The 17,732-nt window shown below is 44.7% G+C and overlaps 1 protein-coding gene across 4 annotated transcripts in view; it reads left to right on the top strand.

Moving 5' to 3' along the window:
• The window catches only part of SEC31B (SEC31 homolog B, COPII coat complex component), a 35,042-nt gene that overhangs the window by 15,299 nt on the left and 2,011 nt on the right, over positions 1-17,732 (top strand). For 3 of the 4 annotated variants that reach the window (XM_030275978.4, XM_030275979.4, XM_072931044.1), the window contains exons 11-26: positions 156-386; positions 1,778-1,852; positions 2,420-2,500; positions 3,424-3,532; positions 3,904-4,082; positions 4,727-4,853; positions 5,910-6,055; positions 7,425-7,598; positions 8,213-8,395; positions 9,092-9,305; positions 9,680-10,003; positions 11,055-11,093; positions 13,894-13,949; positions 15,191-15,337; positions 15,754-15,870; positions 17,268-17,339. In XM_030275978.4, the coding sequence (XP_030131838.4) occupies positions 156-386; positions 1,778-1,852; positions 2,420-2,500; positions 3,424-3,532; positions 3,904-4,082; positions 4,727-4,853; positions 5,910-6,055; positions 7,425-7,598; positions 8,213-8,395; positions 9,092-9,305; positions 9,680-10,003; positions 11,055-11,093; positions 13,894-13,949; positions 15,191-15,337; positions 15,754-15,870; positions 17,268-17,339 (2,274 nt within the window). The remainder of the gene's footprint in view (positions 1-155; positions 387-1,777; positions 1,853-2,419; positions 2,501-3,423; positions 3,533-3,903; positions 4,083-4,726; positions 4,854-5,909; positions 6,056-7,424; positions 7,599-8,212; positions 8,396-9,091; positions 9,306-9,679; positions 10,004-11,054; positions 11,094-13,893; positions 13,950-15,190; positions 15,338-15,753; positions 15,871-17,267; positions 17,340-17,732) is intronic. The other variant, XM_030275982.4, reaches the window with a different exon arrangement.

Here is a 17,732-nt window from a genome sequence, read left to right on the forward strand (position 1 = left end):
CTCCTTCAGTGCTCATCCCATCCATACACACTAAACTCTTGGGTTCCTTATGATCACTGCTGGAGCTTGGGTCTGCCTTGCTAAATGAAGAACTCTGAGTAGCTTTTACCTTTGTTTATAAGAATACTTTCTGTGTCTCCCTCTGTCATTCTCAGTTTGGAGGAAAACTGATTACCTTTGGTCTTACCAAAGCTCCTGGACAGCAAATGCAGCAGACTTACCCACACCAGGTATTCATCAGTCAAGTCACTACTGAAACTGAATTCCTACTCCGATCCAAGGAACTGCAGATGGCTTTGCAGTCAGGGAACCTCCTTGATTACTGCCAGGGCAAGATCCAGACAGCCAAGCTGCCATTTGAGGAGAACCTTTGGAACTTCTTGAAGGTAGGATGGCTGTGTTGAAATGCAGAGGTCAGTTCTACTATGATCCTGGGATGGATTATGGTCCTCTCTATCCCTTTATATTCCTGTTCTTTAAAATATAAAATGGAATTGAATTAATATGCTTATTATTTTTCTAAAGAAAGTTGAGGTGTTGGAGATTGTCTTGGTTTTCATTAGGAATGGTCTTTTCAGTGGACTTGTTTGGGCTTCCTGAAACAGGATCTTTTCATCTCAACACACTACCAAACTATATCTGCCTGCAACCTGTGGAGCTGTACATTATTATTTTTCAATATGAAATCCGAATGGACAATGACATACCCTAGAACTAAGCAGAGAGCTGTGCTGGCATGAGGACTGACTAGCCTTCATGGACAATTTGGTAGCATGAGAGTTTGGTAATAAGAAGTTGTCCTTCTAAAGAGGCAGAGCTTAGTCTTGGCAGTGGCTTACAGTGTGGAGGGCAAAATATTGAGATATTTGCCATTATATTATATTTGAGTGGGGAATCTTGAACAGGATGGCCAGCTGTCAACCTAGGTGGTGAAAGTGGTCTCCATTGCAACAATGTCTTCAGTTGCATTAAATGAGACACATCAATCTGTCACATTTTTTGTCACCTTTTATAATCTGTCTGGTGTGTGCTCCTGGGAAACTGCTTCAGCACATAAACATGTATTACAATTGACTGTCTTAAACTATAAACTAGGCTTCTGTAGAAAAGTGTCCTGCAGCACATTCCTACTTTTGCAGGAACAATTTCTGAAATTGACTGTTTACAAGTATCTTTTACATGTACAGTTTGATCATTTATGTAGAAGAAGCAGCATGGGACTTAACTGGGACAGACAGATTATCACTGCAGAATGTAAATCATGCATTAAAGCATATAAATAGTGCCTGTCATTTTGACTGTGTGCCGCCTGTGGAATTTTGGGGAGTGTCTGAAATCCTCATCCAGGGAGCTTCTGTAACAGTTAACTAATTCTTGTGAAACCAGCTAGCAATTCAGGCAACCACCTTGTCTGAGTTTCATCCAGATTCAAATCAATCAATTTTCTTTATTAAGAGATTAGTTTGGCAATTCCTAGACTATCCAGGGAATTAATGACCAAGTACACTAGGTATGTATACAGTCATGGTCTTGATACACAGTTGTACCTCAGTTGTAACTGTGGTAAAGTTGAGTTTTGCCCTTTTATCATGATTGTATCTTAAATTCCATACATCTTTACACAGTAGTTACTAAGTGGACTTTTCGTAGTTGAATTCTTTATCTATAAACTGAGCTCTGAACTTTGCTGCTGTCAGATGCAGCTAACTATTGTCAGTGTATAGATGTCTATGATTTTACATATTTTTTTGTCTTTTTAATATCCATTGGCACTCAGGTGAATTTGGAGCAGGAGGCAAGGACTAAACTTCTCAAGCTGCTGGGCTACAGTAAAGAGGATCTGCAAAAAAAGGTAAGGGGTATTTTCAATAGATAGAAACCTTTACAGCACTAAAGCTGCTGCAGGGGAGTTGTAGGGTCCTACTGGAACTGAGTAGGTGATCTCATAGCACACAAATGACCAAAGTGTGTGAAATTTCAGCTGGGAGTCACATGAAGTATACCCCACTAAAAAGCAAATGCAAGCACTTGTAAGGGTGTAACTGTAGCTGTACTGAATCAAGCCAAAGGGATCTTGAGCCCAGTTATCTTGCTTTCAGTTGTTGGTGCACTGGGCAGTGTTCAGCTACAGTGCAGTTGTGAGAGCTTCTTTTAGCATTCAGCTCTCTGCATCTCAGGGGATTCTTCAGCCAGGAAGAAGGTGACAGGTGGGGACAGTCTGGCATAGTACTGATGGATAATGCTCTGAAAAGGATAAATAGTCACTGATAGGCAACCAGCCAGGAATAGGGTGAGGTGGAAGTTTTCAAACAGGTGAAAGAGTTCGGGGAATTGTGTCTGAGACTTGCCAGTCTCTTGGTAGTTTTGCTGTCCAGGTGCTTACTTTGCTTTACTCTATGTGTGTCTGTTACTTTTCCAGATTGCCTCATGTTTGAGTAATGGGATCCCAGATAAACAGCCCCTTCCTGAGGCAGGTGATACAAATGCTGCACCAGATCAGGTATGTCCTGTACATCTTGCCAGCTTGGGAGAGCAGAGGAGGGCAGAATGAACTGGAAGGTCTAATTCCAGCCACAGCTTGGGCTCAATGCTGGCATTGCAGAGGGCCATTCACAGGCCTGTCAGACCTTCACAGAGTCAGACTAAATGATAATTTCCCTTCTGGCTTTAAAACTAACCAATGAGCAATGAAGAACTCCTGGCTGTTATTCCTGCAATAAGGTTTGCTTCATCTGTGTTGGTTTCTTCAGTGATACAATTAGCCTCACCCCAGCTTAACTTTAATCTATTGTTCTGGATTTCCTCTGTGCAGCTTCTGCTGTGGTTTTTCTTTCTTTTTCACCTCTATCCTCTGAAATGAATTTTCACATAATTTTGGGATGTCAATCTTCAGATGCCTTCCAAGGCCTGGTTCACTGTAAATTCTTCTCCTCTGAGGTATCTAAAATTTATATCCTCTGATTTAGTAATCATCTTCACAAGCCTCAAACACTGGCTGAGATATTCTAAGAGTTGCAAGTGTGTCCTGCATTTCAGTAAAGTACCACACTTGGCTGTGATCCAACCTGTTATTTACAGATTTTACTTGTTGTTCTTGTCTCTGTTCCATCTAAAATAGTTCAGCTTGCTCAAGGGCTGACTGTTGAGTTGACGAATGCTGCCCAGCAGTGCTGTTGGCATTGCATGTCTTGCACCATCAATCTCCTAAGCTTTTCCAATTGCAGCACAGCTCTCGTTGCTTCCCTTGTGAAACTGTGCAGATTGATTGTGCAGTGACAGGAGTTTCCAAATTGAAATTAGATTTATATGAGCATGCACAACCAAATGGAGAGCAGCCCCATCCCACCCTATAATTCACTGAACTGTTTTGGGTAGAATATGTGTGTGCAGTGAATTAAATAAGCTCTTGCACTTTTTGCACAGCTTTTGATGAATTCCAGCGATGACGTAGCTGCTGTTTCTTCCTCTTCAGCCTTTTTTGATAACCTCCTCCCACAGAATATGAGCACATTGGAGATTCCTGTCACAGAAGGTATGTTACATAAAGAGTATATCTGCCCTTTTAAGAAAAGGGGAGAGGAGGGAAACCCAGAAAATTTAGAGACCAGGAGGAATCTTGTTCACTCCAGTAGATGGATACTTTTAAAACATATGACCCTTTCAAGTGTTATGCAGCATTTCACATTGAGCATAGAAATACTTCTCCCAGGTGAGAGACCCATTAAAAATATAGAAGAATCTTCTAGATGATGGAAGACTTAGAGTCAATTCAGTGGCTTTTTTTGAGTTTCCAAATTTTCTTTGCACTGTTACTGGTTTTTACTGCCTACTCTTTAAAACAAGCATCATTAAATGCTTCTGAGTGATGACTCTTGGGATTGACTTTGCTTCTCACCTCTGTAGATACAGATGGACTCATCAGCCAGGCCCTTTTGTTGGGGAATTTTGAGGGTGCAGTGGAGCTGTGCATGCGAGCAGAGCGCTTTGCTGATGCCATCATCTTAGCTATAGCTGGTGGGGATAACCTCCTAAAGGAAACCCAGAAGCGCTACTTTGCCAAGCGGAAAACAAATCTCTCCGTGGTAAGTGATGGTTTTGTGCACACAGTGAGGAGGGGAAGGTGTGCACTGTCTTGCCAAATGTTTCTCTGAATATATGTGGAAATGCTTTTTCTTCAGTGAAGGAAGTAGAATGTAAGCAGAATCTGTGCATCTCCTATTGCACTTACTCTAATATCTTGGTAGTTTTATGACAATTTTATCTACACAGTATGTCTTTGTACTCTATTCCTTTTTTTTAATGGTTTCTGTCTCAGCTTCTCATGCTTGTAGCCTGTGGGTGCATACGGCCCCTTTACATCTCCACTAGGAAGTTCATAACTTGTTAATTTACAAACAGGGAAGTGTAACAGAGGTTGGGATATCTTAACACTGTACTCCCAGTCATTGATACCAGCTGCTCTGAAACAAGATATGTGTTAGATCTTGATTCTTGTCTAGTGTGGCTGTTTCCATATTCTTTTAAGTGCTTTGTTGGGCTTTTTTACTTTCCTTAGAGGCATCAGATTCCAGTTACTGCAAACATTGGGATGCTGAGATTGTTGGACCTTAATGTACAGTGACATAGTCTCTGCATGGTGGAAAGCATGTTTGAAAGTGAGCTGTTGCTGAGACTGTCAGCTTATCTTTTTCTTCAGTGACTGATAGGCCTTCTGCTTCCCTTACAGCTACTTTCCTGCATTGTGCAGCAGAACTGGCAAGATATTGTTTGCATGTGTGATTTACAGAGCTGGAAGGAGGCACTGGCCATCTTGTTAACATACTCAAAGCACGAAGACTACATTCATTTCTGTGGTATGCAGTGTACTATGTTTTGATACAATTTCTCTTGCAGAGGGTACCTCTGGGCTGCTTACAGAAAGAAGTGGATAGACTTAAGAAAAGGAACCACTTCTTAATCATTACATCTATCTGGAGCTTAAATAAGCGTGGACTGTTGAGTTAGGAGAGTGATAGGTGCACACTGTAGTTGAGAATCATGGTGTAAACTTGTCTGTGACCTCTAGAAGTAGCATGGAAAAAAAACAGGATAGATGCTATCCATAGGCTGAGACATGAAGAGGGTGATTTTTTTTCCATAGAGTGGGGTATTTCATTTGCAGTAAAAGGTCCAGTGGGCTTAATTCCACCTCAAACAGGTTTCAGCACCCTACAATTGCCTGGAGATTCCCACACCTCTTTTGGAAATTAAAAAAAAAAGTCTTGGATTTTTTTTTTTTTCACTGAATTCTTCTGTCATTTCTTTCTTTTATGTGTTTGGGCAGACATAAAAATTGGCAGATGTAGAAAAGTTATTTTTTCAACCAGGTTTGCTTTGGGTTTCCTTCCCATTTCTCTGTTATCCAACAGTTATGCAGTGGAGCTGGTGAAGGGTCTAGATCCCAAGTCTTAGGAGCAGCTGAGGGAACTGGGGATGTTTAGCATGGAGAAAAGGAGGAGTGGAGGGACCTTACTGCTTTCTACAGCTACCCAAAAGGAAGTTGTACTTCTCCAAAATAGCAAGTTATAGGAGAAGAGGAAACAGCCTCAAGTTTCACCAGGGGAGGTTTAAACTGGCCGTTGGGAAAGCCACCTACACTCAACGGGTTGTCAAGCATTGGAGCAGATGCCCAGGGTAGTGGTAGAGTCACCATCCCTGGAGTTATTTAAAAAACAAGAATATGTGGCACTTAAAATCTTGATTTACTGGGACTTGGCAGTACTAGGTTTATAGTTAGACTCAATCTTAATGTTATTTCCCAATCTAAATTATTCTATTATTCTAATTAGGTGCAGATTCAAAGCACTGGGGTTAATGGGCTCTTCTAAAGGGGAATATGTTAAGTGTTGGCTGCATTTCTTCCTCTCTAGACATGCTGGGTGCCCGCCTGGAGTCAGAGGGAGATGCAGCCCTGTCCAATGATGCCTGCCTCTGCTATATCTCATCAGGCAATGTGGAGAGGCTGGTGGAATGCTGGGTGAAAAACCATGAGACTTCATCACCCCTTGCCCTACAGGTACAGGCGCTATGATGTTGGTTTGACTCCTCTTCAGGCCAGTCTGATATCCCTGAACTGTTTGCATTTTCCCATCAGGGTATTTGGCTTCCAGTGGACAGGTCTCCTTCTAGCCTGGATTATGGGCCTACTTTGAAAGGAGGCTTGCACTCTGAATCAGGGTTTGTGTGTTTACATTGCACATAAATCCAGCCACAGACAGGAGTTACTTGCCTCACATACTGATGCCATCACTGAGCTTCCTTTTGGTCAGGGAAGTTTGAGCTATACCTTCTTTTTTACCGGGGTACATTTGCTGCTGTGCTTGTCATGTATAACTTAATGCTGCAGTTACCGGCTGTACCTTCAGAGCAGCCTTAGCAAAATAAGATGAAGTCTGGATCATGATATTCCCACTGCAAGTAGAATGATCACATATGGGAGTCACACCTTGCAGATAAATCAGGACTTCTAAGTTAACAGTGTTACCTCCCTCTCTTCATTCCTATTGATTATTTCACAGAATCACAGAATAACCCGAGTTGAAAGGGACCCACAAGGATCAAGTCCAGCTCTTAAGTGAATGGCCCATATGGGGATTGAACACACAACCTTGGTATTACCAGCACCATGCTCTGACCAACTGAGTTAATTTCAGTAATCTGTTACACTTAAACCAGTCCTGGCTAAGTCACTAAGTCCAGTCCTGTTGTGTCTGTCACTTGCTAGACAATGAGCTAGACAAGTCTTCCACTTGGATATCTGCAGATAATGCCCTCTGCTACAGGGTTCCCTGATTTTGAAATCCCACTACTGAGTAAAAGCAACAAAAAGGCATCTTCAGCACTCCTGGTTGTTTCTGAAACTGGCCTCCTCCTGGTTGCCAGATATCAGCATGTATCATTCTACAGCTGTAAACACTGCTTTCATTTCTATGATTTGAAGGAGTTTTGAGTAACTTAAACCCTTCTGGTCCTTTTGCCAGCAGTACTAGTTTTTTCTAGTGAATTTCTCGTGGTATGGTTTTAAGCCTTGCTCTTCCAAGTTGATTGCCTGTAACAATAGTAGCTTCCTAGTAAAATGATCGCAGTTGTTTGGAACAACCTTGTGGCTTCTGATTTTCTTTTTTTTCCTTACTATTAAAGAAGCAATGTCTTCTTTAAGCAAACCAGGGTTTGCTTCCTGGTTCCTGTTTTTCTCCCAAGTGCATCTGAGGAAATGGTCATCAGTGACAGTATTTGGTGCAGAGGGGGAGTAACTTCTATCCACATTGGCCCTGATGTTACTGAAAGTGGGGAGAGCCATCTGGTATTGTCTCAGCATGAGATGGACCAGTAAACTAGTCATATTCTGAGTAGTCTTATTTCTTCCTACCTCCTGGATTATTCAGGATCTTATAGAAAAGGTGATGGTGCTGAGCAGGTCCACTGAGATGCTCCGAGACACAGCAGGACCAGCACCAGGCCCTGTCTTGGCAGAACGAATCACCCAGTATGCCAATCTGCTGGCATCACAAGGATGCTTGGCAGCTGCAATGAATTACCTACCCAGCAGCTCTAAAGAGGTGAGTGAGCAGCAAGCTGTTGTGGGAAAGAGTAATATAGGGATGGAAATTGTATGAGAGAGAGCTGGGGTTTTGTCATGCATCAGGACTTAAAGTTTCACCTTAGTTATGCTAACTTGAGAATAAAGGGGGAGGGGGGAAGGAATTCCAGGATATGGAATATTTGCATTTTCTTTGTAGTGCCTTTGATTCAAGGAAAAGGAAAGAGTTATAGAACTGTAAAATGGTTGATGGAGAACAACACTGGGAACCAGCTTGTCAGGGAAGCTGCTTCTCTTCCTGAATTAGATGGTAGAGGAAGGGAATGAGGAGGCCACCTGGCAGTTTGAAATAAATCCATCTAGTGCCTAAATGTGGGTAGGGGTTGAGGAGGGAATACTATAAAGACTGGGGGAAGGATCAGGGAGCCTTCATCTGCCTGATAGTATGGCAGGTGATGTCCTGGATTGTAATTTTCCATTTGTTGAGGCTTTTTTCCTCATGACTGTTGGGGACAAGGTTAGTTTTGCAGTTTGATTCATAGTGCTTTAGGTCAGGGTCTACTTTAAATGCCTCCTCAGTATTTTCCATCTGGGGCTCTCGAAGTGCTTCTTCTAAAGCATAGTTTTTTTCAGCTCCTGATTGAACAGCTCCGAGACCGGCTCTTTCATGCTCAAGGAGAGAATGTGGGTAATCAGCAGCCACCCCCTTTTCCCTACACTCGTGTCAATGTAGGGGTCGTTAAACCCACAGCAGCCAAGGGTGGTTCTGTCCTTGAAGGAGCAGCCCACAAAGCAGGTCCCAGGCATCCAGAGAAGGTAGGCCCTAAACTCAGGTGTTCGTGGCTTGGGAAGAGGGAGGAAGGCTACTGGGTTGTGGAAGGCATATGAAGTAGTATGAGATGGCATAAACTGTAGACATTGAGGAATTCCTCATTGATGACCTTCACTGGAGCAAATGCAAGCTCTGTGACAATCCAAAAGTAAGCTGTCTGGCATCTTTTCACAAAGCCCTGTCCTACAAGCAGTCACTGGAAGAGAATGTTACAGGTGTAGTGATGCACTGGGATCTCAAATCTTAGGGTGAAAGGTGCTGGGGTAATTTTCCTATGCTCATCTTACCCTGATATCTTAGTAAAATTAGTGTAGTATGGCTTCATGGCTTCATCTCAGTTCTTGCACAAGACTGTTTGCAAAGTTTTGCTTCCAACCTCTATTATTCCATTATTGTTCCTTCATTATTTCCTCCTGGTTGTGCTTCCAGGAAGTCATTATATGGGAACTTGCTCCTGAGGACTAATCCTTTTGAGAGCTGGAGGGTACTCTGAAGAGTGTGGTGCTCATATTGTCGAGCAAATTATGTGGTAGGAAAGGCCTTTGATTGAGTGCATTCAGGGCACCAACAATGGCATCTTCTGTTGCCTGAGAAGTGACAGGGATAGAAATTGCATCTGCTAGTATTGTGTATGCATATAACTGTCAGCCATTTGCATGTTCTTTGTTTTTTAATTGCAGCCCAACTATCCATCATCCTTTGCCCCTTCAGCACCATCTCAGCCTTCAGTGCCTTCCCTCTTCACACCTCAGCCAGTGCCAGCGATGTCTGTGACACCTCACCACGTTGCCCCTCCCCAGGCCAGCACGGGTCCACAAACAAGTGTCTATTCCAGTGGGCACCCATATCCACAGTACAACTTGGGCTTGAATCCAGCTCCTGTCTCAGGGCCAGGTAAGCACTGTCAGATAGTTTTGTCCATTTCTAGGTTCTCTGGGACTAAAGCCTTCAACGTGGGTGGCTGCTCTAGTTTTTTCCTCACAGGCCTATTGGGAGCAAGTCAGCTGTCTAAAAGGCTTTCTCAGTGCTTCTGACAGATGTAGTTGTAGTAACTGTTGCTGCACGTGTGCTGATAGTAAGCATATATTGGGGCGGAAAAGCCACAGCTGGTTTGGTGGCAGTTTCACTGATACAGCCTGGGCTAGGGGGGCACGGATATTAAAAGGCATGGCTTGAAGAAGGGAAGGCTTATTACCAAGAAGGATAGTGTTATGAGTGGTTGGCACATGAAACAAGTGATGCTGATGCACTCTCTTTGTTGTCTGTAGCTGTATCACAGTCTCAGCCATTTGGACCATTGGGAGTTAGACCTGTTGGTCCTGCTCCTTTCTCCAGCCAGCCCTCTCTGCCAGGACAGCTGATGCCCATGACATCTCCTGGTGTTCCAGCACCCAGACCTGCCCTCTTCACTCCAGCCTCAGTCCCATCATCTCAGCTTCCTGCAGCCTGCCCTCTCCCTGTGGCAAGCCAGTCTCCTGTAGACTTCTCTTCACCACCTTTCAGCTGCCCCATGAACATGGGTTATCCTCAGGGAGGTCCTGGAGCTCCATCTACTAAACCACTGCCAGCAGCCATTCCTCCTCCTCCCACAGGTAAGTGCTGCTTGTGTGACCTGTGTGTCCAGGACAAGCCCAGGTGGGGTTTCCAGTGTGTAATGGACATGGATCTTCTGAGGTCTGGTCTGTCTCCATTAAGGCTGGATGTGATGTTGAGGCAAACCTTACAGGCAGAGAGTGCTGAGTCTTGCTGTGGTGGTGAAACACAACAATGGTGACAGCTTCTTTCAGCCTGCTCAGTTGCTCTGAGCAACACACCACCAGGTTGTGTTTGCAAGATGATGTCTCTTCAGGGCCTCAGAGCACCCTGAATTGTCATCTCCTCCAAAGGCATCTGCTCTGATGGAAAGGGGTGGTGGTTCCCATGGAATGCCTGATGGAAGGTTTGCTCATCTTGACCTTGCTCATGCAACTTACATGAGAAGTGTATTTGAAATGGTGGGAGAACTTCCCTGTCCATGAGATATCCTTTATTTAGCTTCAGGATTAAATTCCTCTATCTGCTGTGGTCTAGTGCTACCATTTTCTTCCTGTTGTCATAAAGGGCTTGTTTGGGAATCACTTCTGGATTCCTCTCTGCAGTGTTTTAGACCCCTCTGGGTCTATAGTTTGAATCCCATCTATTGTGTGAAGTCCTTGCTAGCATGATGAATAGAAGAAAGAGTGTTGTTGGACCCAGTTCTCCATGGATGGGTATGCCTTCTATTTCCTAGAATATCTGGTGTTTATTAATTCTCTGTTTGCTGTCTCAAGGGACAGGCTTAGCCAGGCTATGGAAATCCCTAATAACAAGGCTGATAATCCATAGATTTTTGAGTAGATGCTTCTCCAAGCCACACGTATGCTGAGAGTGAAGGAACTGAGGCTATGATGTTTGCCTTCACCTGAAATCCTTTGCTGACCTGTGTTATCCAAGAATAGCAAATCCCACTGCGTGAAGTTTGTGGGGACTACACACCAAAGCCTCTAAACTACAGTTGGACAAATTCCTTCCTGAAAAGCTTTTTGGTATAGTAGTTCAGTGAAATTACTCACTGAATTGAAGCTGTTGGTGATTATGCCTTTTTCACCCTGCCTTGATTTTCAGGTTTCTTCCCTTGGCTAGATCCCCACACGGATCATGCAGGTAGTACCCAGAGAAACCTCCAGACCTGTGGGGCAGGCAATGTTGCTGCTTCCAGTGAAATGCATGTTTTGTTGTGTGTGCATGCATACATGCTCACTGCTGTTTGTTGTTCCCTTGCATGCCTGGGGAGCTATACAGGTGGGGTAGGGAACATACCTGTCCTGAGGACTAGTAAGTGACAGCTGGAGATATTGGAAGTGAAATAAAAGTACTATGCTATTTATCATGAGTTTGGGTACAGAAAATAGGGTCTACCACTTCTTCCTTCTCTATTTCCCTCCAGTTCTGGAGGTATTAGACCATTTTCAGTCTCTGTCTTTTCAGGCAGTTGCTGGGCCAGCAGGACAGGGAAGCAGACAGTTTTCCTGTCTTGGTTCTCTAGGTAAGGAGCAGGCCAGTGGTTGTAATTCATCTCTCCCTGCCACTCTCCCAGCCTTGTGCATGGTTTTGTTTGTGCTTTCCTCCTGTGGTTTGGAAGAGGTGGAGTCCCAGCAGAAGCAGTGGCAGAGAAGAGCTTCCCAAGCAGAATCTGGGGGCTCTCTTCCAAGGGGAACTGGAAATCCCTTTTGGCTTTAGTTAAAGGGTGAGGTTTGGCTTTGAATATTAGTTTGACTGTAGGAGAAAATTCGGACCCAAGGGGTTTTCTGACTGATACTTTGTACTGATTTCTCTCCTTGGGATTCGTTGGTGTTGGAAGGTAGTTATATTCTACATTGTCAGTGGGGTAAGGCTCAATGTCTTTGTGGTCTGTCATTGTTCTGATTACTGCTCTTTGGCACAACCACCTACCAGGCACAAATCTCACAGCTTTATTTAAAAAAATCCAAGTACTTACGGGCACTTACATCCCAAGCAGTCTGGCTTCGTGGAGTGGGAGTTGTCCCTTCAGCAGAGAAACAAAATAGCTCAGTTTCTCCCTGGTAAGGGAAGATGGTTCCACGGCAGTGATTTCAAGCACTTCTTTAGGCTGAAGATGCCCTTCAGGAATTCACTGCTGAGAAATTCCCTTCTCCTTGGCAGCATGTGCCCCCAGTTTTGGCATCAATGTATGGCATGCTTGGTTCAGCAATGCAAACTGGCTTCCTTGAGAGTGCTTTCTTGCTTGCTATTATTGTTCTGGTTTTGATTTGTATTTTTCTTAATCTGAAAAGGGACTGTAAAATCACTCAATCTGACTAGCTAAAGTTGCTTGTTTTGGAAATTCCTGAACATAGTACCTACAGCTCATGAACATTATTGCTGACACAATGAACAGACACCTCCACCTGCAGAAATCCCAAGATCCTGAGAGTGTCAGGGACAGGGAGAAGGACAACAACATGTTGGCTCATCTCCTTTCTGGCTGGGATAATCCCTGATTCCAGCCTCTGATGGTCTTGTTTTTCTAGGACAGGCATTGCTGAAGACTGCTGCCATGGGGCACTCATTTCAGGGATGGTGAGAATTACTATTTCACAACTAGCATAGGGAAGACAGCATTTCACCCCATCAAAATGCACCAGGATCTGTTGTCTCTCATGTCTGATGATTAAGTGCCTGGCTTAAAGGGTATAATTTAAATAGCTGTTTCCAGTGAGGATACTGAGTGCCACTGGGTTGGAATAGTGCCAAGGACTGCTGGGCCACAGACTGAGCGGGGGCCAGCTGAGTTCTAGGGCACAGAATCCCCAAGCTAGAAATAGGTGCCAACTTAATTAAACTTCTGATCCAAACTCATCAGAGAGCAAGTCTTGAAATCATGGGAAAAGGGAGGGCAAAAAGAGGCTGCCAGAATTTTAATAATAAAGGTAATTAAAGTAATGAAGCACCTTTTCCATCTTTCCCCTGTGATTTTTAAAGCTCAGTTCAGGATCAGTAGCTCATTAAGTGTGGCTCTGAGCTCCAGCAATTCTGATATTGCCCCCTTAGAATTCCTCTGTTTTCTCACAGATTATTCCTGTTTCATGGGTTTGAGGTTATTAATACTGGGGTTTTGTCTAAAGATGCAGGCACCTTTACAGGACAGCAGCAGACAAGGTAGTTGCAATTTGACCTTTGCAGAATGAAGAGTGATATCTTTTGATATCATGTTGTCTGATGGATTTTAAATTACCTGGAGTGAGGTTAGAGTACCACAGAAGCATCTGCTGAGACACCCCTCTGCTCCCAAAGCATTTACTGGTTAAGTCTATTCCCTTCTATTTCGCAGTCAGCAAATTTTGCTAAGCTTTGGTTCTGAACATAATTTTGGAAAGGAACCCACCCCTAAATCTCTCTGCCTTTATCAGAGCAGCCTGTATTGCTTTGGACTGCCACCATGAGCATTCCTGTGAGAAACCCTCTCACCTGTAGCATAGCTCTTGCTGTGCTACCAGAGTGCCAGATTCTCTGGGGAACCCAAGAACTTCCTGAAATGTGAGGTGCACACTTATGCAGGTCCCCACCAAGGTTCAGGCCAGACTCCCAGGCTGACTTCTGCAGCTTATACAGAATCTAGAAAGCTTCAGGTAGTTTAGAAAAAAGTTTCCTGTGTGGGAGTGGGTATGTGCCAGTTCAGTCTGATCAGACATCACCTCATTAAGGCTGTGCACATACTAGGATACTAAGAATGAAATTAAGAAAGGGAAGGGGATGCAAGAGCATCTCATGAGCCTGTGAGCTGGGTTTGAAGTTCCTCAGCTGAAACAGTCTAAAGGTGCAATGACAAGGGAATTGGAGTCAAAGGGCCTTCTCCTGAAGGAAGTTCTGAACCATTCATGAATTGTTGCTGCAGCCAGCTGCTCACAGTCTGAGGTTTGTGGTTTGTCCTCTGTCCTGGCAGCTCAGGAATCCTGGAGTGACCCCTCTACTGGAAGAGGAGGCCTTCAAAAGAAAAAGGTAAGTTTTCAGCTACAATATGTGTTGGTTGTCTTTTAGCCAGGGAGTTCCATGTGACAGATACATTCCTATAAATGCTCACTGTCAAACTCCACAGGTCTCTGTCCCTGTTGCTTTGTCTACGTCTGTACTGCATGTGTGGCTAGGACTGGAGTCTAAGTAATCTCGACTCTTTGCCATCCAAAGTCACATGCTGTTCTGCAGGGTGGCTGTTTTGTAATATGGTTATCAGCTCTAATGTTGCATCCTCTGTCAGTACTTCCCAGGCTGCCTACAATAACTTGTTGTTAAAAATATGGATTTAATGTTATGCCCTTGCCTACACAATTTTTTTGATAGTGGCTGAGGAAGTCACATTCTCTTCACACCTGACAGCTAGGGGCAGCATTTTCCCTTAGAACAGTGAGACCGACAGTGATTTTCCTCAGATGCTGATACCAAATGATAAGGCACTTGTGCTGAGAGAAGTTGGGACAGGTGTAGCTGTGAGCTGCCTGCTGTGTTAGTTCTGCAGCTCTCTGTCTTTTCATGATTGCACTGGAGGGCCTGTGAGCTGAGCTCTTCTGCAACAAATGCTCTCAGTACCCTGTTTCTATCACTGGTGCCTGCTGGCAGGTGTGATGAGAAGCTTCTTTGGCATCCTTCCCACCCCCCACCCCTCTTCTTTAGCTTGGAACAGACTTCTCGCCCTTTTTTCTGGCAGCATAGCTGGGAACCTGCTTCAGGCTGTGCTCACTACAACAGGATTAGCCTCTTGTTAAAGCCATCTCCTTTTGATCTAGCCCTGTTGGAGAGAATCTGTCATGACTCTCTGGCTTAGCAGGGGCATGATGAAGTGTTTGCAAGAGGAATCTCCCCCCATGTCGTGGGATTTTCCCCAATACTTGCTCAGTTGGACACTTTACTGCTGCTAATCTCTACATTCAGGACTCGTGCCGTTGCAGAGACCAGGCGGCTTTCTGAGGACCAGTGCTCTCAGGGGTAACGGATCTGTTTGATTGAACAATTCCAGAGGGCTTTTCTTGCTGTCGCTTTGACTGTTCATCTAGGATGGAAGAGGAAGGGCCCTATTCTCTGAGTCAGGGGGCTGAAAGAGCAGGGATGTGTTCTTTCATCATCTTGAGAACTGAAGATTCTTCAAGTTAGAAAGGATGTTGAATTTTTCTGTGGAGAAGCAACCAACCCTTCTTCCATGGACTTGGTTTTCTTGATTTTCTTTTCTTTCCTTTCTTTGCTGACAGTTGTCTGAGAAATTTACTCCTCTGGCCCCCATCACAACTCCAGTAATGGGTGTGCCTGCTGAACCCCAAGGGATCCATCCTCAGCTATCCAGGTTGCAAGAATCTGGCCAGTCACCCCCAGGAGCACCCAAGGAAGGCAGCCTACAGGTACCAAGGAAAGTGGGGCATTCCCCAGCCACCAGCATCTTTTCAAGCAGAAAAACTCAGCTTTTGAGGTTCTTACTGTTTGGCAGCTTCAGAGGGCTTATGCTGCTCCCTAGCCCCTACAAGGCATCTCTGCTGAGCATTAGAGGAGTTGCCAAGTTGTAAAAATTACACCTGGGTATGGGTGGGAGAGAGCAAGGGAGACCAGGCAGGCTGTCAGCCTTTTAGGAGTTGAGAATCCACAGAGGCCTGGAGCTGTATCACAGTCTGAAGATAACCTAACTCTGTGCTTCCAGATACTCTCTAGGTTTGTGAAGGGGTGAAATTCTTTCTGTTCTCTAGTTTGAAGAGGGGAATCTACCTGCTCCGGCCTTTCATGCTCCTGTTGCATTCATGAAGCTGTATTTTTTTTCTGTCAGTATCACCAGCTACCTCGGGAAGTCATTGAGAAGAAAGAGCTGCCCCCTGAGCACCAGGCTTTGAAGGCTACCTTTGAAGGGTTGGTGCGACGCTGCTCGGCTGTTGCCACTGATCCAGTAAGTCCTCCCTTCTCTGATCTTGGACTTTTTGTCCCTTATAGATGTTTGACTGGTGTTTCCTTCTTTTGGTTGGGTAAAGAAAGGAAAATTCTTGTCCCTATAACCAAGTTAATCTGTATTTGCCTCTTTCCTTTCGGCTGCAGGCTTGTTCATCTTTGGGATCTGAGATGCATTCTCTAACTTTTAACCCCTGATTCTCATTGCCCTCTTGGAGCAATGATTCTGTCCTCCTGGCTCTTTCTTTTAAGGAAAGTAGAAGAATTTATTCAGCTAATTCAGTTTCACTGGCCTGATCTGCAGATAGTTCCTGCAGAGCTGGTATTACCAGCTATCTTTAGACCGTAGAGGGAAAGGCTGAGATATGCCAGGTGGAAGAGAAAGCCAAACAATCTTTATGTCCAAGTAAATGTAATTTCTCCACCCTGGTTCCTGAAAGGCTATTGGCACATCACATTGGGTGAATGTGTCAGACCAGACTGTCTGGAAGCAGAAAAGCAGTGTTTGCACATTGTGTTAGGTTGCTAAGTTTTCCAAGGGCTTGGGGCCACTAAGAAGCTTCCCAGAATACCTCTGCTTGATAGGTGTTAGGATGAGCACTGAGCCCAGACTGCTATGCCAGAGTCAGGCAATTAGAGCAGCATCTTCAGTGTGTTTGCTTTGTGCTTTCTGAGAGTGCAGCATAGCAATTTCTGAGGGCAGAATCTAAGGTTCCCTCTATGGACAGAAAGGCCTGTTGGTTTGGGCTTAAGCACTTAACTCAGGTGGTGGTTGAATAGCTGGCTCTGTACAGCAGTGCAAGGCACCTGAACTCCTGTGGCTTCCAGGCCTATTCCAGCAGTGCCCAGAGCCAGGCATTTGTATTCATGGAATAAGTTACCCATGAGTGGATTGTTCAAGATGGGGTTTATGAGGTCAGTCTTACCAGAGCCTTAGTACTCACTTCAGACACTTTCCTTGGTGGTTACCTAGAGTGGGAAGGATATTCCCTCTTTTCACTAAGGAGACCAGGAAGAAGCTCTTTCTTGGGCTGGTCAGGATGAGGCTGTCTGAATACCCCATGGGTCAACTAGTGGATGTCTCTCACACTTTGGAAGTCATCAGTCTATCCTGTGGTTTGCAAGTACTGGCAGAAGGGAGGGATGCTTGGGCTGGGAGATGGGAAAAGGGGCAATCCATCTTTCTGTGTTGGGGAAAGAATGTTACACGTATATGTGTATATGTGTATGTGCAGAGTGAGGGCATGGCTGGCTTGTGTCACAGACCGTGGCTGTCAGAGGCTGAGATGCAGCTGAATGGTAAGGTGCTGTGGAAAGACAGAGGAAGGGAGGGACTGAGTGAGAGCGCTTTGGCTCTGGAGAGGTGGCTTTGAACAAGCAATACCTATTTTGCTTCAGAAAACGCGAAGGAAGCTGGAGGACGCGCTGCAGCGGCTGGAGTGTTTGTATGAGAAGCTGCGCGAGCAGACGGTGAGTAGCTGCCACCATTCCTTGTGGTCCTGCTTGGTAAATTGGTAAATTCACTTAACGAATCCCTGAGCCCACCTTGGATTGAGGGTCTTGGTGTCTGTACCAGTGTAACCACCACATATTCTCTTGGAAGACAAGGGGAGTGCCAAACCTTGTAGTGGTCATTAATCCAGCCTGCCTTGTATCTTCTTTCTTAACTTTGGCCCAGACATAGTGTAAGGAAAAGTTGAGGAGGTATCTAAAAAGTGCTTTTACCCTTCAAGACTGGCACATAGATCCTGGATGAGAAGGGGCAGTTGGGTGTGGTTAAGTGTGAACATAGTGTAACTAGCTTAGAAAACTCTGAAGCTGGTGATGCCAATTGCTGATGCCAGCTGGCAGTTATAGTCTGGG

Source organism: Taeniopygia guttata, chromosome 6 (assembly GCF_048771995.1).
Source record: "Taeniopygia guttata chromosome 6, bTaeGut7.mat, whole genome shotgun sequence".
NCBI classification, from domain to species: domain Eukaryota; kingdom Metazoa; phylum Chordata; class Aves; order Passeriformes; family Estrildidae; genus Taeniopygia; species Taeniopygia guttata.